At 50.9% G+C, this 19,913-nt stretch overlaps 5 protein-coding genes across 5 annotated transcripts; all 5 read right to left on the bottom strand.

Moving 5' to 3' along the window:
• Nucleotides 1-1,449: 1,449 nt before the first annotated feature.
• EPUS_00452 (uncharacterized protein) lies at nt 1,450-6,273 on the bottom strand (the record flags this gene model as incomplete). Its single annotated transcript, XM_007806108.1, has 3 exons — nt 1,450-3,222; nt 3,284-4,366; nt 4,426-6,273. 3 exons carry the CDS (start codon nt 6,271-6,273, stop codon nt 1,450-1,452), a joined length of 4,704 nt encoding a protein of 1,567 aa, XP_007804299.1.
• A 725-nt stretch (nt 6,274-6,998) lies between these two features.
• Nucleotides 6,999-7,938, bottom strand: EPUS_00451 (uncharacterized protein; the record flags this gene model as incomplete). The annotated part of the gene is made up of 3 exons (XM_007806107.1): nt 6,999-7,503; nt 7,562-7,845; nt 7,897-7,938. The coding sequence occupies 3 exons, from the start codon at nt 7,936-7,938 to the stop codon at nt 6,999-7,001; spliced, it is 831 nt and encodes a 276-aa protein (XP_007804298.1).
• Nucleotides 7,939-8,232: 294 nt separating this feature from the next.
• EPUS_00450 (uncharacterized protein) lies at nt 8,233-10,294 on the bottom strand (the record flags this gene model as incomplete). The annotated part of the gene is made up of 7 exons (XM_007806106.1): nt 8,233-8,292; nt 8,349-8,894; nt 8,941-8,961; nt 9,008-9,241; nt 9,660-9,822; nt 9,894-10,026; nt 10,120-10,294. 7 exons carry the CDS (start codon nt 10,292-10,294, stop codon nt 8,233-8,235), a joined length of 1,332 nt encoding a protein of 443 aa, XP_007804297.1.
• Nucleotides 10,295-12,364: 2,070 nt separating this feature from the next.
• EPUS_00449 (uncharacterized protein) lies at nt 12,365-12,720 on the bottom strand (the record flags this gene model as incomplete). The annotated part of the gene is made up of 2 exons (XM_007806105.1): nt 12,365-12,471; nt 12,522-12,720. The coding sequence occupies 2 exons, from the start codon at nt 12,718-12,720 to the stop codon at nt 12,365-12,367; spliced, it is 306 nt and encodes a 101-aa protein (XP_007804296.1).
• Nucleotides 12,721-13,093: 373 nt separating this feature from the next.
• Nucleotides 13,094-15,773, bottom strand: EPUS_00448 (uncharacterized protein; the record flags this gene model as incomplete). The annotated part of the gene is made up of 2 exons (XM_007806104.1): nt 13,094-15,022; nt 15,081-15,773. 2 exons carry the CDS (start codon nt 15,771-15,773, stop codon nt 13,094-13,096), a joined length of 2,622 nt encoding a protein of 873 aa, XP_007804295.1.
• Nucleotides 15,774-19,913: the final 4,140 nt, after the last annotated feature.

The following is a 19,913-nucleotide window of genomic DNA, read 5'->3' as shown; positions in this document are numbered from 1 at the left end:
TGATTTGAATAGCAATTGGTGGAATAATAGAGGATAGAAAAAAGGGGGTTGCTTTGAAGATGGGACGGAAGTCTCACTATTTCCGTCACCTAGCTCCGGCCCAAAAGAGCGCCGAAGCTCGTTATCCAATGATATCCCCTGTCTCCAGAAAGCCGCATTCATACTACGTTCTACGGATCTACCGATGCACCTGCTCTTGCTGGGTCGTAACAGAGATGATAATGGACAGCTCTGACTCATCAGGCAGGCAGCTCTGTGCAAATCTTGCCTCAGTTCCTCAGACTAAGCCAGTGCTGTCTACAGAGCTTTGTCTTGGTCAGCCTGTCATTGAGGGCGTCTGAGTGACTGAGGCAATGCAAATCGAAGCATACCATATCATACCATACCATACCATCCTCTACTTCAGTTCTACCCGTTATGATGGCTATATAATTGATGCTGCTGGGTGGAGGGAAGAGAAAAAGCAAGAAAAAAATGCCCCCCTCTCCCACACCACCACAATGCGAAGGCCTCTTGCGTGGGGGCTGCTGCTGATGATGCCGAAGAGGAGCAGAGAAGGGCAAAGATTTAAAAAAGGGGCAAAATGGGGGGAAAGGGGAGGGAGGAGCGCTGATGCGAAAACCATGCCCGCTAAGAATGTGATCCAGTCCAGTCCAGTCCGGCAAACGGAAGAAGATGCAACAGAGACAGCCCGCGCGCTGGAGAATGTAATCTATATTGAAATCGAGTCTGCTCAACCGACAGCCAGCCACCGAATTCTTCCCATGTGTATGCAAAGCGTGCTCGCCACGCTGGAAAATCATCGATAGTCTACTCCCTGACTCAGACGCCTTCCCCTTCCCCAAGAAAAAGCCTATCTCAATCGTCATTGGTCAGCGGGACATGACACGTCAGGTCCCGTTCGTGTAGTGAGTCCCTCCCCTGGCATATATACAGGTATGTAGGTATGTGTGTATGTAGGTACACTGTCCTGTTCCGAGCGTCCACGTGCATCCTCGCGTCTCAAGCCCCCCAACCCAGAAAATAACAAAACAGATAAAAGCGTCCTGATACCCTCCTTCAAAAGCACGTCGAAGCCGCCTGAACCGCTTATTCCTCCTGGATGGGAGCTGGGATCCAGATCCAGGTGTCTAAGATGGGCTGAGAGAGATGCCTGTATAGTTGGACTTGAGAAGAAAAAAAAAGATAGGGCCGTTTATCCCGATTAAGTCGATGAACAGACAGACAGACGCTCACGCCTCACGCCTCCCTAAACCGACCCGACCCAATGCAATATGATGCGTGTGTATGCCCCCTGGCCCCACTCTTTCCCCTAGGGGCAGAGAAGATGCGTATGTAAGAAGTGTACGTACAGCGGCGAATGGATGTGTTTCGGTTTTGTTGAATCCGTCACCATATCCTCCTTTCACCCCTGAAACTCCCGATGCGGTAATGCAAGCAGGGTTGCGTTCATTCGCTGCCATCGCGCCGCCCAGGCTTTGCGGTACTTTGGCTCCAATCACTGGCCCTCCTGTCCTGCGCTGAGAGCCTGCCCTCCCTCGTTTTAACCGTGAAACGACCCTGCTGCTGCTGCCGTGGCCCGGAGGCGGCCCTATCAGTCAGACCCCCATTCATCTCAACCTCGTCTTCAATAATCGGCGGGCTGAACAGCGGATTCCGCCTCCGCTCCGAATTTCTCGCCAGATCCATATCCATCTCCAGCTCCTCCTCCTCCTCCTCCTCATCATCATCACCATCATCACCACCGATAGCCTTCGTACTCGTGGCCGCATTATGAGTCGTAAGCCTGGGTTCCTCTCCTCTCAACAAACCACCTTCCTCGTAATTATCAGCATCCGTCTTATCAGCATTCAACCTCTCGACATTCTCCTCCGTCAACGCCATGCCTTTTCCCGCGTTCGTGACTGTTCTTTGATCCGAATAGTTCTCTCCGCCCCCACCACCAGCACCACCAAGAGGCGAACCAGACGAGAACGGTAAACCCGCCGAAGCGGACCCAACAAGGAGCGGGCTACAGCTTCCCAGCCCTCCGGATATAACGCCTGTTCCTGCCCCTCCATCAAGCGGCGAATATGGGCCCATTTCCGTAGCAGCCAGCAACTTGTCGTCCCGCAGATTAGCGGCTTGTTCCTCTGCATCTGCGCGACGGAGACCACGATCCGCTTCGCTGAGGGAGCTGGGTGGATCGCCAGCCGTGCGGCGGGATCTGATTTTTTCTTCCGACATGGTGGGGTTGAGGTGTGGGCGTTGGTGATGTTGGGCACATCTTCCGTGGGAATGTGTGGGTGACATAGATAGAGCTGGCCTGTATGAGGATTTTTCTTGTTCGGCGAGGCTAGGGTAATCGCTTCCTGGACAGTCGGATGAATGACCGATGCCGCAGGAAGCGACGTCCAGGCTGTTATTGTTCTGGGTTTTTTGGATCATACTTGCTGCACCCTCAGCCCATTTCAGGATTATCTTTTCTAGTTTGTTTCGTGGTGTCGGCTTGGAAATATAGTCATCCATACCGGCGCGCTTACATTTCTCGCGGTCGCCTTGAATTGCCGAGGCAGTCATTGCCACGATAGGTATCCTCTGGATAGCCTGGATGTTCTTGAAAGGGGCGTGGTAACGAAGGGTATGCGTGGCCCGGTACCCATCGAGGATAGGCATTTGCACATCCATGAGGATAACGTTGGGCAGAGGCGTGCTATTGGCGGGAGTGGTGCCTGGAGTCAGGGAATTCGCCGGGTTGGGCGATTGAGCAGTCTCGGCCGCTTTGAGCAGATAATCGAGGGCCTCTTTGCCATTCCATACGGCGGAGACAGAGAATCCCAGATTCTTAATTGTTTTCAGCGCGATCTGTTGGTTGATTGCATTGTCCTCGACAACTAGGATATGGAAGTCCCTCTTCTGTGCTTCTGTCAGTGCCGCTTGAGGTGGACTGACATTATCAGGAGCTTTGTTGTGGATGCCAGCATCCCCGTTGGGAATTTCTCCGATAGCGGGCGACTGTGGAGGTGGTGTACCACGCCCAGGCATTGCGATCGATCCTCGTGAAGAATTGTTGCAGGATAAAGAGTGCTCAGACTGGAAACGATCTGGCAGCGGTCCGATGTCTACCAAAGGGGTGGCAGTACCTTGAAATTGAGGCTTGTTGAATGGCACTGAGAAGGTGGCAATAGTTCCATGGTCGAGTTTCGACTGTAGAGAGATCGTGCCGTGCATAAGTTCAACCAGCTGAGACGAGCATGAGCATGACCGTTCAAGTCCAGAATTAGTAGGAAGTGCTTCAACTTACGTTTTTGGAGATGGTCAAACCCAAACCGGTCCCGCCAAATCTCCGAGCTGTACTGGAATCTGCTTGACTGAAGGGGCTGAAAAGTCGTTTCTTGACTTCTTCTTCGATGCCAATGCCAGTATCCTCCACAGTGAACTCAACTGTGACACTTTCAAATGTCTCTTTCAGCAGTCGGACACTCATCTTGACCCATCCTTCAGATGTGAACTTGATACTGTTGGTCAGCAGATTCGTGAGAATTTGACGCACGCGTCCAGGGTCGCCCAGCAGTACGAAGTCCTCAGCTTCACCCAGGCGGATATCGCTAATGAAACGAAGGCCCTTCCGTTCTGCGGCGAATGAAAGCATCTTGCAGACATCGTCTATCACCACAGAGAGGCTGAACTGTACTTCTTCAATGTCCAGTCTGCCCGATTCCACTTTGGAGAAGTCGAGAATATCATTGATTACGGTCAAAAGGCTGTTGGCGGAGCGCTGGATGTTCACGGCAAAATCGCCTTGCTCCTCGTCGAGTGCGGTATCGAGCATCAGCTCAGACATGCCTATGATGCCAGCAATCGGAGTGCGAATCTCATGAGACATGTTAGCCAAAAAGTTGCTTTTCAGTCTGCTTGCTTCTTTGGCGGCCGCCTCGTTGGCTAGCAGCCGCACATTCTCTTGCTCTTTCTTCTTCAGCTCTGTACAGTCCATGCTGATGCCTACCAAGCCATCAACACAAGCTTCGTCCATTTTGCCGGCAGCGCTCTTCTTCCCCTTCTGGGGCACCAGCCGCGATTTATACCACCTTCCACTGCTTTCAAACTCCGATGCCTCGAAAGAAGATTGTCCATTCAATATCCTTTCAATGGATTCTTTATATTTTGGCAGGAATTCCATCCCTTTAAAGACGTCGTAGACGTTCCTGCCCATGGCATTCGCATGGAAGTTTGGAAGAGGAGGAATTTTGTCGTTGCCTAACATTTTTCCCTCAAAGAAGGTGATTTCCCGATCCTGGTTCAGACACCACATGGTCATCTCGGAGTGCTTCAGCACATTGACCAGTTGCTCCTTCATCTTACGGGAGGCTTCTCTGGCATCAACAATCTGCGGAATATGAGTTATCATGAGTACGAAGAACAATCAAGGGGTGGATGGATTTCTACCTCTTGTATGTCAGTACAGCTACCAAACCATTTCAAAATCTTTCCACTTTTGCTAGCGCGCAGAGGCAGTGCTCTCCCAAGCATCCACCGCCATTCTCCGTCATGACGTCGGCATCTATACTCGGTGTGGTACTCGTCTCCAGTCGCTAGCGAGTGATGCCATCTTCTGACAGTCTCAGTCATGTCATCTGGATGAAATGGCAATTTCCAGCCAGTTCCAAAACATGCATTTCTTGGCAGTCCAGTATAGTCGAACCAACGCGCGGAGAAATAATCGTGGTATCCATCTGGGCGTGTTGTCCACAACATCTGAGGCATTGAGTCGCAGATCAGCTGGAACTGTTGTTCGTTTTGTTCGTTCTGTGATGCCAGCTTCTCGGTATATTCGGTAACGTCTTTAAAAGCGACCAATCCGGCGAAGAAATCACCGGTGTTCTGGTCGAAAACAGGCTTACCACTGACATCGTAGTTTCTGCGCTTACCCGTTCGAGGTTCAATCATGCCGATTTTCCAATTGCTGAAGCCTTTTTGATTCCTGCAGAGCAATGTCAAGGGCAACTCATCTTGTCGCAGCTCTCTACTGAAGTCTGGTGCATATGCCTTGAATCTCGAGATGAAGTCATAGCTGGCTTCGGTGGTGGGATCTGCAACGACAGCCAGCATTCTTCGAGCTGCTGGATTAGGAAATACAACACTTTCGTCTTTCCACATCGCCAACACTGGTATCTCCATCGCTGACAGCATTGCATCTTTCATCCTAGTGATTTTTTGGAACTCCGTAAACGCGCCGGATTTCGAGCACTTGGCCGGCGCGCCCAGGGGAGGGAATGGAGTTGCGTTAGGGTTTGAATCAGATGGTGAGGTAACGACAGAGGAATGTGTTGAACTAGATCTCGATGAGGCGGGAGTACTAGAACGCGCTGAACCTGAGTTCAAATGAGAGTTGGTCTTGGGCAAACTTGGCCTTGATACGATGTGTGACTGCACGTGAGACTTCTTTTGTGCAATCGATGTACTTGTGAAGGATAAGCTGAAAAACTTTTCCCTTTCTATATGCCAGATCGAGATGATCATTTTAGCCGGAGTCTGACAAGTAGGGGACCGCGGCTTGTGATGTCTATTGTGGCCACTGGGGCCTAACACCTTGTCATGCTGAGAGGAAACCACAACGTCGACCACTGTATCGTGCACCAACGTTTTATCTCGTGTCGGAGCGCCGTCCGGTATGGTGGTAGAGTGACTGTTCTGCCGCTGGCCTGCAGAGATTGCGACGGGTGTAGTCTCTCCGCTGACAATGGCGGCAAGACTAGACTGCTCCCCTTCGAACGCGCCATTGTCGAGTCCGTTGGACAGGTTATCGAGAAACTTCTCCCAGCTCACCCATACCGGAACACCATCCTGTATCATGTCTACGCCGATTTGTGACAGTGTCTGACCTTTGAGCATCTCGGTTACTGTATTATCGTTGTTTGGCGGTTCCTCCGTGCCTCGGTTGTCTTGATTGTCAAGCCCGAGCAGTCTGCCCATTGCTTCATTGGCCAGAATTATTGTCTTCAAGGAGGTGAGGACGATAACAGGGGTAGGCAGATACTGCAAAGCAGCTAGCGCAATTTCGGTCGCCATCGGAAGCTGCGGAAGGTTGATATGCAGTTCCATTGCACCTTTGGCAGTCTCGGTGTCGGTGAGGGCGGGCACGGGCGGACGCTGGGAATGGGGCTCTTCGTAATAGTTGGTAATACGCGATAGGGATCTTTTCAGAGAAGTATAGCTCTCCCCGTCCTCATCATTCTGAGGCGTTCCTGGTATCAGAGATTCATTCTCTCCTGCGGCCTGCGAGATTCCCGTCATCACCTGATGGAAGTGTGCGGGTCAAGCATCCAAAACATATGACTAGGGAACGGCCGCTCTCGCAAATAGAATGCTAGCCAGGGTTGGGTTGCAGTGATTCGCAGACAGTAGTCTATCACCTTCGAAGGTACAAAGAGCGATGTGTACAATAGTATGAATACTCACTCTGCAAGCGCATGACAAGCATGGACAACGATATACGTAGTACTACTAGTAGTACTCGAGCGCAAAGTTGAGTGCAGCGCAGTGGCTTGCAATGGGTGCGGTCTTGGCAGGATTACTGTAAGTTTCGGAGAGGTGGCACTAAGGGTGGAGAAATGACGACAGGGGCTGCGGCCTGTTCAAGGCTTGTTGGGTGGGGGTTTTATTAATAAGTACTACGAACTACGTATTCCAAGTCCAAACTCCCAAACGCCTACTGTTTTAACATGTGAAATCACCTTGATGATATTGAGTATCTATGAGGGAGATGCGTTTTGCGCATTCCATCGTTCTAGAAAAGTCCACAGCATACTACCAGCATATCAGGTAGCAGGCCCAAGCCTGCCGTTGGTACCTTGGCGTGCTCGTCCGAGTGTCCGGCCATTTTATTGACGTTGATCCGGGTACTCCGGAATGAGGTTGAGCACGGTAGAGGCTCTCTTTCAAATCATCTCACTGGTGGCATGGGAATCACATCCTCTCTAATATCGCATAACGCAAGAAGGCTTCAAAACTGTCTTATCTCACGGCTTCCTCGCTACTCCCCGTAGTCGGACGTAACCCAACCACTCACTACCATCCTCGATCCGGGTCACTATCGTTGATAGGACCTCACACACCTGTTCAAGTGCCGCTTCCCTTTTCGATGCGTCCTCCAACACGCCCAGCATTGATGCACCCATCAACTTGACCCATCCTCGGAGCCCCCCCTCGTCGCCTGTTGTCAGTTTCGTCGGTCTATACTCGACTTCAAGCACCTCGACAATGAATCCAATGTCTTCCAGCGTCTTTCTCATCCACACGTCTGAAGGGAAGAACCACGGCGAAGCTTCTTGTGCTTGATGAATAGAGAGTCCTTGATGAAGGAGGGCTGACATGAGAGCTGTGTGAACCTCGGCCACATTTCCTGCACCTCCCATCTCGAAGACGAAAGCTCCACCCGTCTTCAAGGCCGAGAAGCATGCCCGAAGTGTATTTACGCGGGTGGAGGAATCTCGCAAAATCCAATGCAGGGCGGCGTTTGAGACCCTTCCAAAACCTCAGTCAGTGATTGTTCCTACCTCTTGCATCCAAGAACCCAACTCACACTTTGTCCCATACTCCACTCACAGCTTCGATGTCCTGCTCGAGATACCTGCAATCCAGTACTGTGAACCGTGCTTTTGAGCTGCCATAATCCTGATTTGCTGATGCAATCAGCGAAGCCGAAGCATCCACTCCATAAACTTCCGCTACCGAGTGTAGATAGTTGCCAGTGAATTTGGCGTCACCACAGCCAAGATCAAGCACTCTATCGGTAGGCTGAGGATCTAGATATTGGAGAACTTTCTGGGTAAGCTTGGGCACGAATGACGCAGCAGCAGAATAGCTCTACCTGTTGGTCAGTTCCAGAACAAGGTTCAACAAAGGTATCGGCAATACCTGTGCTGACCAATGATCTTTGTCTTTGTGTGGTTGCGACATGGTGGATTACATCTAGGGAGATGGTGTCCCAGCCTCAGCCTCTCTAGGTCGTGGTGCCTTGTTCGCGTACCTTAGCAGCGGATCTTAGCAGATTCTTCCGGAGCAGAGAGCCCCCAACACATGACAGGTCCTGCAAGCAATTGTGAATCAAGAATAACTTGCGGATTGATAGATTGATATAGTTGCGTTCTGAGCGCTTTCGCGGCATCCTCTGAAGCAATCTGCGCCGATATCGGACGTTGGTGACTTGAGCAGCCTAGAGAGACCTTGGGGGAATATGGCCCAGGGCAGGGTTCACGGTGTGTGTTGGTCGGAATCACTCATCAGGACCAGAATGAAGAATGCCAAAATGATCTGTTCGAGGAGGTTGTCAGAAGAATTCTACCGTAAGCAATGAGCGTGGCACTTACAAGTGTAACTAATCCACCAATAAGGAAGAGTTCCCAGCCACCTGCACATGCTTGACCCTTGACCATGCCCCTTTGAAGCCGCCAGAATCGATAAGCACCAATGATGATGTTGATAAGCGCGGCGGCCTGGCACAACGAGCCCAGCGGTACACCAAGAACAAAGAAACTCAAGTTCATGTGAGGAAGATGACCAGCTTGAAGAATAAAAAGCTGTGTGGTGAAGATGCCTATCATTGACAGAGCCAACGAGGTTCGTAGCCATGCTAGAAATGTACGTTCGTTCGCTAAGTGATCGCGAAAAGCCTTGGGCTCAACCAATACAGCGGCTTCTTTCGACCAAAGATCTCTCAACCAGGCTTTCCGGATCCCACTTCCGCGTATTGGCTCTGCAGCGCTCCCCGAATCTGTACGCGTAGGGTAGGCATCGAGTTCGGTTCCTTCGCCATAAGGCGAGCGACTGTGGATATGAGGGACTGAAGAAATGGGGATTCTGATGACGTCGCCACTCTCCGCTCCTGTCCCTTGCTCCATCTCAGATGAAGTGACCTACCCCTCTCAGCTTCGGTGCCGGTAGTCAGACTGAAGAACACACTCCAAATACATGCATGTAGAGCTACACAAATGAGAAGGTGACTCGCCGCGTTCCTCACCTTCCTCACCTTCCTACCCGGTGTGCCGTCGGAAAAGCGCAGAATTCGGATGCAGTTCTGTCCTACCCATATGCATAGATCTAGGATGTTGTCACCCTCACATGAGTCTTCTGGTGCTTCACTGTGCTCGCGATAGATGTCCTCCTTGCAGAGTGTATATGGTAAAAGATGGTAGGGGCATGATTTATGGCTGGAATAGACTTCACCACCAGCGGTGAGTATCACAGGCAACAAGGTGCTCAACTAAAAAGGCAGGAACAATCGCGCAATTGAAAATGGTCAGTGACAATTGAACTGTAACTACGATACTAGTACTCAGTGTTCCTATAGCGATTGATCTTCGACACTACTGAGACTGATTGTCAAAATCGGTTGTGCGGTTGTGCAGATGTGACGGGCCATCAGCTGCCACATGGATGCTCGGTCATGGGACTTCCGGAGCCAGGACCGGAGGACCGTCTTGTAACAGGCGCTTACTGTACATACTGGAAGCCGGATAAGCTCCCAGTCACCTTTAAATTAGGATACGCAGTAAACTGCCTGTTTTTGGATTCCTTCCGTTCATTATGTCCTAGGAACATCAACGTTATCACGCGCATTATCACCAATACTGCTCTTCTCATCACAAGCCAGTGTAGTAAAGCTACGGACCGTGTGTTACCGCTTGATTATCTTCTGGACTTTGGTCTGGCACCCTGAATCCCATGCCCAGTGGCATCTCCAGAGGTTTGTCCCATGTTGCTGGCCTATTGTTAATGCCTGCGATTTTGACGCAAAGCTCATTGGGCAGGTAGGCTGGTTGTCCCTGTGGCGTCCTTGCGCAGCTGTCTTGACGTCAGCCACAGTTCGAGAGCAGATATTCCTTGCTCGGTAGGCAAGCGACCTGGTGACTTACTAAAGCAATGCTGCTTCGCCATCATAACGATGCTGCAAATTAGCTCTTCGAGGGTTCAGCTGCTCCTCGAAGCGACGAGTACGAGCGTCTGACATGCGAATGTGTCTGGCCAACCACTCCTTGGCAGTCTCTACTTAATGAAGTTCAGTTTCCACCCACAAAAGTTTAATTCTGAGGTTCAAAACCTCGGGCACAATAGTAAAAAGCGGAGTAGAAATGAACTTACACTCTATTCTTGTACGCCGATTGCCCTTCCCGTGACGGAGATCTTCCTCTAGGCCCCGAATCCACGCCTCCCGAAACATCTTTTCTCCTTTGTCTATAGCTTCCTGGTGCTCTTTTCGTTGTACAATGAGATCATAGGCTTCTTGAGCACGCGTTTTGGAACGAAGGTTTGGCATGATAGGGAAGTGAATTGTTGTTTGGGTTGCAAACAAGCAGCGATACGGGTACCTGCCAAATCCGTCTTGGTGGGATATATGAAATAGGTAAAGGATTGAGATGAAGAAGGACTCCTGGCAAGATAAGAGAATCCAAGACCGTTGAATCAAGGTCCAGAGTGAAGACACCAACAGAAGTGAAGTCAACCTATGTTGGCACTCCGATGCAAGCTTGACACGTAGCAGGCATTGATAGCAGGCTTGTGTGGATGACAGCCAGGTCCTACACGAAACAGAGAGTGCCGCAGCCAAAGACGGAAAGCATTGTTAGGCCCGATCTCATGAAACGAAACGAAACAAAGCTGACTGTCGCTCTGAAGATGAAATATGAAACGACTCAAGGACAGTGGTCCGAGAATGACGCTCATGTAGGGTGTAGAGGGCATCATGCAAAGGCCCAATGGCGTCTCGCCATGTGCATCGTGGTTCGAGGACATTGCCGATGGTGTGGTGATGATGACGTTGACGCTGAGGTGGGACACAACATAGATTTCCGGCGAAGGCAAAAGTCATCGCGATTGTATCCACGCTCTAAGATGGGCTGTTTGTTTGGTACTGAGTTGTCCTACCTGCTCTCCACTGTCAATTCTGCTCCCAATCTCCTCCTCATCTTGGCGCGATTGGCCGGCAAAAACTTCTCCCGGTAAAGAATTTCCCATCCGCCTTCCGCTTCCACTACACTGCATGGCTCCTAATTCCCTGGTCAGTGATCAATTCAAACCACAGGAGCCATCGCCTAGCTCCAGTCCCAGATCCATGCCATATGGAGGAAGCGTACGAGCTGATACCGGCTGCGGTTCCCACGACCGGGCTACAGGAACTTCACGTTCGTTGGGAATATACCGCCATGTTTTCCCAGCTTGCCAGGAGACCTCCTTGACGGCAGTGACTGCTTCTGAGCCCACTATCTCTTCGATCTATTAACAAAGGCACGACTCGGCGTCTACTTCACAGCGACTGTGGCATGTACCACCGCAGCTCTGTGTGGGTACTCCGTAGGCTTCATTGGTGGGGGCCTTGTCCTCCCCTCGTTCCAGCATAATTTCCACCTCGATGACCTTCTCCCTGCAGACAAGGCATCAACCAACTCCCTGACGGTTACAATATTGCTTGTGGGGGCTCTCTTTGGAGGTCCTCTGGGAATGCCAATATGCTCGGGGCCGGCAGGAAACGGTGTCTGAGCTTCAGCGCGGCACTCTACGTCCTAGGAGCTGCTCTGCAACTGGTCAATCATGGAGGTGGTCTTTACCTATTCGACGCTGGACGTCTATTCAGTGGTTGGGTGTGGGTGCTAGTACCCTTGTCATGTCCGGTTACCAGACCGTCATCCAACTCTGTGCCCTTGTAGGCTTCTGGGACGCGTTTGCTTCTCACTCCATCTTCCCTCCACCAACCCTCTCCAATGGCAACTCACCATCGCTACTGAACTCATCACCGGCATCCTCCTCGTCCTAGGCACATTCCTTATCCCGGAAAACCCACGCTTCCATGCCGAAAGAGCGCAATTCAAAGCCGCTGAAGCCTCCCTCTCCTGGCTCCGAGGCCTTCCCCCTTCCGAACCCGCCCTCGCAATCGAACTCGGGAAGATCCACCAAGACGCTCTCGCAAGCTACAAACTGCAGCTCAAATCGCACATTTCCTTACTGAGGCCACGAGACGGAGCGCCTGCAACCGTCTCGCCGTAGGATTCGGCCTGATGATCGCACAAAACATGGTCGGTCTCAACACGCTCAACTACTATGCCCCCGTCATCTTCATATCCGCAGGCTTCACCTCCGTCTAATCCTCCCTCTTCCTCACCGGGATCTTCGGCATCCTCAAAGCCCTCTCCGCCCTCTCCTTCATATTCATCTTCGTCCAGCTGCGCGGGAACGGGTTCTGGCTGAAACTCAGCTCCGGGGTCTGCGGTTTCCCATGCTGGTGCTCGCCCACTTCGTCCGCACCATGCCTCCTTCCCGGCAGGACCCAAACCAAGCCCACGACAACAAAGCCAGCCTCTTAGCTAGACCAGGCGGCGTTATCAGCGTCGCGCTAGTGTGCATCTTCGCCTTCTCCTTCGGCGTCTCCCTCGGCCCCATTTTCTAGAACGTCTGCGCCGTCACCACCTGCACGCAGTGGCCGTTCCAGATCGTCATCGCCTATGTCACGCCGCATCTGCTTGCGTCGCTGGGCTGGGCCACGTATCTACTGTATGCGGGATGTTGCATGGCATTTTTGCTGTGGGTGCAGTTCTGTGTGCTGGAGATGTGCGGCGTGAAGGTGGGTGGAGCGATGGATAGGCTGTTTGGCACGCCGGAGGAGTCGAAGCGGTTAGTGGCCGACTTGGAGGGGACGTGGAGGAGGTGGAGGAGGCGAGTGAGACGACGAGCCTGCTGAGGAGTGAGCATCGCTTGCGGAATGAGCACCAGAGGAGCTCGGTCGGCGCTTAAGCCTGAGAGTACATGGTAAGGACTTGACCCGGGTTTCGTATACCTGATACATAGAGTTTTTGCCACAATGGATCTGATGCAGTTGACTCATTTCAGCACGGAAGCTGTACGTACAACTTAGTCTAAGTTCCCCACATCCCCGTCCCCTGTGATAATGGATGAGAACACAATCATACAAAGACAAGTGACGGCTCTTGATGATGCCCTCTTATTAATATAACAATCGGAAGTCTAGCCTCCGCCTCCCTCGATCAAAAGTCCCTTCCTTTCTTCATCTGATGCACAGCCCGAGCGCCTCAGTACCAGTGCAATGCATTGCAGAGGACTTCGCTCACTCATCCTCGATGTCATCCTCCGAGATATACAACTTCTCCAGTCTGGCCTCCTCATTCTCAACGCTCACGCCCACCCGGGTGCTGCGCATCATCAAATCCTGCCTCTTGGCATCGACACCACGCCAGCTCCCGCTCCCTCCTTTCCGTGGCGAAGCAGAGACGGCCCGATCGGTCGTCTCGTCCGCAGCAGAGAGATCCACTTCTGCAGCTTCGGTACTGTGCTCATCTGCTTCGTCTTCCCCGTTCAATTGAATGCCATGAAGCTGTGTGATCTTCTTGATCTCACGGGTATTCTCTGATTTTAATCGGGCCATGTAGGGCAGACGCTCGAGTAGGACCTCGTCGCGGGTAGCCCACACACGAGGAGGACTTGAATCTCCGTGCGCTCCTTCTTCTTGAGCAGCACCGATATCGTGATCATGTTTTGCAGGTAAGAAGGAAGAGAAACTTCTCGACCTCCATGACTCGACGCCTTCTCCTCTGCTGCCACCATGGTTCGCGGATCCAGGACTGCCGGTGCCTGCAGGAGTCAACATACGACCCATTTCTAGAGAAATAAGATCGTAGATCTCCTCGCTCGGCTTCCATATCTTCAGTGAAGCGGGATAGAACATCTTGAACGAGTCGCCCTTCCTGCCATTTGGATGTGAGGCTCTGCTTACGGGTGATGGTAAGGAAAATAGTAGTCCGCGGACGGCGATCTGAAAGCTGATTTCGTTTTGGCGAAGCATGTCAACGCCGCCGGCGGCTTGTGTAAGACTGCCTCCGGCTCCGAGGTTTGAACGGCACGAACGTGTGAGCTGTCTACTGCTTGGACTGATGAGATCGCTGTCGGAGAGGAAGTCGGTGCAATTTGCCGCTGACTCGGTAAATTGGGAGCCGTTACTTGATAGGATGTAGTTTTCATGTAGGGCAGCTGTGAATGTTTGGATGTCCGTGCCAATCTCGTTGAGCAGTTCGTCAATATCGACTTGTGAGACTTTTGGCCTGTCGAACGCTGACAGGTGATCTGGTGGTTTAGGTGATGGTTCACTTGTTGGATCTGCGATTGGGTGTTCCTCTCTCTTGTTCCAAACGACTTTTCCAACGGCATGGAAAATGCCTAAAGTTGCCTCTCGTTGGGTGACAAGCTCTAGCGAGTCTTTCTCCATACTTGTCAATCCCGAGCTGCTCTTGTTGGACTTCTTTATTTTTGTCGCGGTTGTGCCACCCCAGTCAGAATCAGTGTCACCTCGTACACACAGAAACTCCAGTCCGTTGACGGCACTCCTTACATCACCGAGTTCGGAGAGTCGTTTTAGGACGGCCGGTCCGGGTACCCTCCGTCTCTTGGAAACTCTTGCTTCCTTTCTGATTGCTAGCTCTAATGCTTTCGTGACCAGAGTTGGAGCAATAGGATTGAACTCTAGGATAGTAGCATATGGATGGTTGCACAGGTCTGGTCCAAGAAGCCTGTGAGCTGTGAAGCTATCTGCAGAAGCGGTAGCGGATGTCAACAAAGATTCAGAGATGATCAGCACAAGGGGTGGGTGCGAGGTGAGATTTGATTTTGACTGCTCGAATGCAGCCGAGCGTGGAGGAACCGCGGCTGCAAGATATTGTAAAAGTATGTTCCGAAATGATGCAAGAGCAGAAGAGAATAGAGTCATAGTGCTTGGAAACTCCTCAACCAGTAGTACTCGTTTCTCAAGTTCTGTTGGCGTTGCTGATTGGTCTAGCTGAGACTTGTCGCCTGAAAAGTTGAGAGTCCCAAAGGCCCCGGCCCTATTCAGGAAATCGTCGAATTGAGCGGAGAAGGAATTCAAGCCACTATCAGCAACAGTAGGACTTCTCCATTCTGATATGCCAAACCCCATGGCCTTTGAGAGTAATGACATTGCGGTAGTCTTGCCACTGCCGGCAGGGCCCTTCAAGACAAGTAGTCGCTGCAAGAAAATGTCAATACAGAACTCCTTCGCCAAGTTACAGATAAGGCACACACACACGTCGATCTCGGCCCTGTAAGACAGCACTCAGCCAATTCTGGACATCTGTAACTTTCTTCTTGTGTACAGCCAGCTCATCAAGAGATACAGGTGCAAATCTCTCCGCCCAAGGTCGACTGGAAACGTCATTATCCTGCGCTGGAAACGCCTTGTTCTCTTTTGCTGCTGGTGTCGATGGCTTCGCAAACTTCTGACTTGAGGGAACACCATTTCCGAAAGATTTCAACGCTCCGGTCCGCAAGGTAAGCTCTGCTGCTTTCCTCCGGTCAAGAACTTTGTTCTCATCCGCTTCAGCATTTGCGACTTCGGCAAACGCTTCATCTAGAGAGTCATCTTCTATGTCATCTCCGTTCTCGCCGTCCTCGAGAACCGATGGAGGAGTCTTGTCCTTTCGAGCCCATCGCTGTTCTTCGGTGGCTCTGCCAAAGAAGGTATGTAACGACTTGCTTTGCTTTTTTACTTTAAGGTCCCCTCTGGTTCCCTTCTCAGGAGATGACTTGGGGGTATCCTTTGGGGGATTATTCACTTTCGGCTTCTTAGTTGTTGCATTTGACTGGGTAGACTTTCGTGTTGGAAGTGTCTTCGTGGGCACTGAAGCCAGACGAGGCGGAGCTCTCCGAGTCTTGACCACAGGTTCATCATCGTCAGATAGGATCAATCGACGTTGTCGCTTACCAGGTGGAAGTGTCATTCTGCAAGCATTTGAGCTGATGCTGGGAATGACAATGGCTAGAAGCCATTGGAGTTAAGATTGGAAGTGCCTCCTCCAGAACCTTCAACCAAAAAGCTTCTCTCATCAACATGGTGCAGTGGTTGATGGAAGTGTGCTCACGCCTAAACCTCGGCTAATCTAGTCGGCAGGGCCTTGGCGCACATGGCAGTCACATCATGTTTCTCCCAATTCTCTATTCTCTTCAGTTGCCTTGATACGACTCTCTTCCAACCAACATATTACATGCTAGTGTCTTCAAGACTTTTATTAGGGCAGATATGCAATATCGGGGCCATATCGTTTGATAATTCTATAGATTGTGGTCTATCCCGAACCAACCTAACTAGTGCTAGCGACTTAGGCCCATTGGTTATCCCATAAAGTAAACGGGATATGGCTTATGAGTCGTTTCTATATCGCTGAGGGCGTTGATTTACTCTTGCGAATGGCCCTTGTGGGGTTTTAGTATGTATGGTCCATCTCCATCTGGTCCTGCTTGCCATATCGAGCGAGGAAGTACTTGAGAGTTTAATAGTATTCAAGAGATTTGCGACTCACTTGTTATGCCTGTTGAAGAAAGAGGTCATGTATAAGCAGCTTCCCTGTTCCAGTTGGCCAAAAAGAATATCTCAGCCTGCAGAAAAAATGCAAAACCTTTATCCTGAGCCGTCTAATGAAGACAGGTCAGGATCAGGAGAAACCCTCAATGAAGAGGGATTTTTTCGTATTCGAAGGAAAGGAGGAGGGAGGAGGAGGACTGGTATCTGGCTTCGGGGGGTATGTGCCAGCGTAACAGTTGTTGAGAAGAGGATTCGAACCGTAGGACCTTTGGGAGGGACTGTCGATTTCGTGGCGAGGTAATGGGATTTTAAGCCACTACACCACTGTGCCAAAGGATATTGGTTACTGGCTGCTAAACAATAAAACACATCCCTTTGTGTTGAACACCGGAAATAGGAAAAAAATGTGTTTTGGATTCGAGCCGATGCGGTGCCTCTTCCTCCTCCACACCTCAGTCGGAACCTTTTATCCATCCTCTTCCTCTTCCCTCCCCACCACTCTTAAGCTGTCTGATCGAGCAGCGATTGAAGCATGAGTAGTACCATCTGGCACAAACCGGATGTGTCAGCGCCACCTTGAGGCTCGAATATAGAAAGCACACCGTCCAAGACGGAAAGACATCTTTCTTTCCCACCTGCGCAGCGAAAGACTGCAATTGGGGAGAGGTACAAAAAGCTCGTTGTTTGACAGGCTCCGCGATCTTGTTGCACAGATTCAGCTGCTATGAGCTACCAGGAAGGTCATCAATCGGTCAATTTGTTTGCAGATCTATTTCGGTTTTCTACCGACATTCGATCCAATCATGGTACATTCGAGGCTCATTTGGCACCGCTGGGCTTCAATCCCAGAGACTCGACCCTCGTATTTCTGATAGCGATCGGCAGAGGCGATCTCTCCATATCACTGGCGGCAAAGAACCCATGAACACCATCGTCCTTCCCAAGTTACTCGGCCACCTTGGGCCCGCCAATTGGTCCTCCATGGCAAATTACTGAAACATCCTGCCGGTTCCACCTCCATTTCCTTTGCCCTAACATTCAGACTTGGTAAGACGACTGATCCAATGTCCTCCTCGTCCTCGATCTAGCTGTCCTCGAGCTCGTCAATCTAATATGTGCAACCAATACACCAATCTCAAACACACCGTCTTCTCAGCCCCCTCCGCATTGGACATATACGGCGTCGTTAACAGGTCCACCTGATGCGCTCATCTTATTCTTCTCACGTTCCGTATAGTACTCCGTCTATGTCTCATCCAACCCTTGCTAATTTCCTCTATCAATCAGGCTCACGGTGGCACGGTTGGGATACTCTGCACTCCATACAAATCCGCCTCCTTCAATTCCGGCAAGAACAGGCTCACGAACAGGCCCAGATCCGTCTCTGACATTGACCGAAGTAGCTGGTGAGCTCTTCGGTTGATATTGACGGCCGGCTCGAAAATTCGAGGCTGCGGGTGAATGGACATTCCCATTTGTGGTAGGCGTTGGTGCGTGCAACGTGGTCATGTTTGAATCAAAAGACACAAAGCCTAAGAAGCACAGCAGAGTAAAACTGTGTGAGCACGAACCAGCTGTAAAGGCTTGGGGAAACCAAAATAGGATGTTATATAAATCCCGAGGTCAATCGCAAACAAGCTGTGCACGGATCTCAAGAGATCTGAGGTAGACAGAGTTCTATTACCTTCGCAAGGTTTCAGCATGATTGACAATGGAAGGGCGGCCCCTTCATGACCCAGAAACCGACCAACCGCTCTTCGTGACGCTGGAGGAAAGCCTAAGGGGCTGTATTATCAAGGCAACCAGTCTTCCCAACCATCTCAATAGCGAAGCAATTGCCCAGGCGGTAGTCAAGTCAATGACTGAATTGTTTGGAAAGCCAGTCTCTTCACAGACGCGACCACAGCTGTGGCGAAAGCACTCAATCGATGGAATCGTCATGCAGACCAACGAAGAAAGAGAGAACGTGTATAGCATTGCGATCAGCAGAATTAAGAAATAAGGTAGGGGATATTGTGGTTGATTTCGTACAACCTATAAGCTGGTACGAGGACACGACATCGTGAATTTCGACTGGGGAGGGAGAGTTCTATATCAGCCCAGCTCATTGACTTGTAGGGTGCGTGATATGGGCTTTGAGTAGAGATCAGCAACCTGCTCGGCCGCCACTTACTGGAAGGTCCAGGCGATTCCGTATTGTAATCTTACTAGAGGCATGATGGCACGCTTCGGCGTATGATGAACATTCTCATGGTGAAGATGTAATAGAACAATCATAATAAACTTGTCCACTACACGGATTGTGCGTATCAACTATATCGGCCAAGTAATATGAACACTGCTCACGGTTCACTTCCCGTCTCGGCTTAGGGTGATGCCACTCGAGCTCACCACGGACTCACTCCAATCACCCCGGTCTCGCCCTGACGAGTGTGAGCAAGAGAGAGGCGCAGCTTCCTCGGCCAGGCCTCCCAGGCAGCAACCTTGGCAGTCTGCGTGACCCTTTCGGCCACCCCATCAGCGGTGGGACTGAACTGAAGAACTCGATGACAACGACCTCGAATTCCGACCGAGTGACCGCCGACATACAGCAACAGCTAGCAGTCACGCTAACTGCGCGAATAGCAATGATCTAACGCTATTCAAGGCACTAAAGGGCTCATAACCTGATGTTGGACCAAAAGGACCGCGGCCCTCAGAGGACCGTAAACTAGCTTTTGTCTGAAACCTGATGAACAATAAGATAGATGAACAATCTAACTAATCCTAACGCAGCTGGCGTTGGAGACTCCGCTGCTTAGTCAGCAGCGCCGAGACGCCCCTACGGAAAAGAGGCGCAAACCGAGTGATCCATCACTGTCAGAGGGCTAATAGGAATTGATCCCATTTCGTTTTATCCCCTCACTGGGCCAACCTTCACAAGCGGCGTCCTCGTTGCTCAACCCTAATGAGATCTGAAATGGTGTACCAATGCTATTCCGTGGTGATAATATAGACTGACAATGATGAAAATAGCTCCGAAAATGAGGTTGGGGCGGAGCTCGAATGACGATTCTGCACTCTGACATGAAAACTTGTGCTATCAACGCTCCCAGAAAGGAGGAGCAAAACGAGTAAACCATCAGAGCGCCAATAGGAATTGAACCCTTTTCCTTTTTATCCCCTCACTCCTACAACAGAAATCGCTGGCTCTGCTACCCTGTTGCCTTGCCCGAATCACTTGTTGCATCTTGTGATCACAATGCGCCTTAAAAGTATCACTTGCATCTAAGACCGGGTCTATCATACACCTATCAAGTCGTTATTGGATGTTTGAGCTTGTGGCAATGCCCTCCAAGTTCAATTTCTAATTGGGGATACTAATCCGTCTTTCTACCAACATATCTCAGCCTGATCATCTCAAAGCTTTTTCTTCCAACACACCACGAATATGGTGGCGTGAAGCTGCCGAGCACATTGGTTGTTTAACAAATACTTGCAGGCCAAGCGGCTCGACGCGCAGATAGGCCCTTTCAGCTGTCGAGCGAAGGTCCTGTCCCCGTATTTAAACTGAAGATAT

This window comes from Endocarpon pusillum (genome assembly GCF_000464535.1).
Source record: "Endocarpon pusillum Z07020 unplaced genomic scaffold scaffold4993, whole genome shotgun sequence".
Lineage (NCBI taxonomy): Eukaryota > Fungi > Ascomycota > Eurotiomycetes > Verrucariales > Verrucariaceae > Endocarpon > Endocarpon pusillum.
The sequence above is the reverse complement of the archived record's forward strand: the minus strand, read 5'-3'. Positions and strand labels throughout refer to the sequence as shown.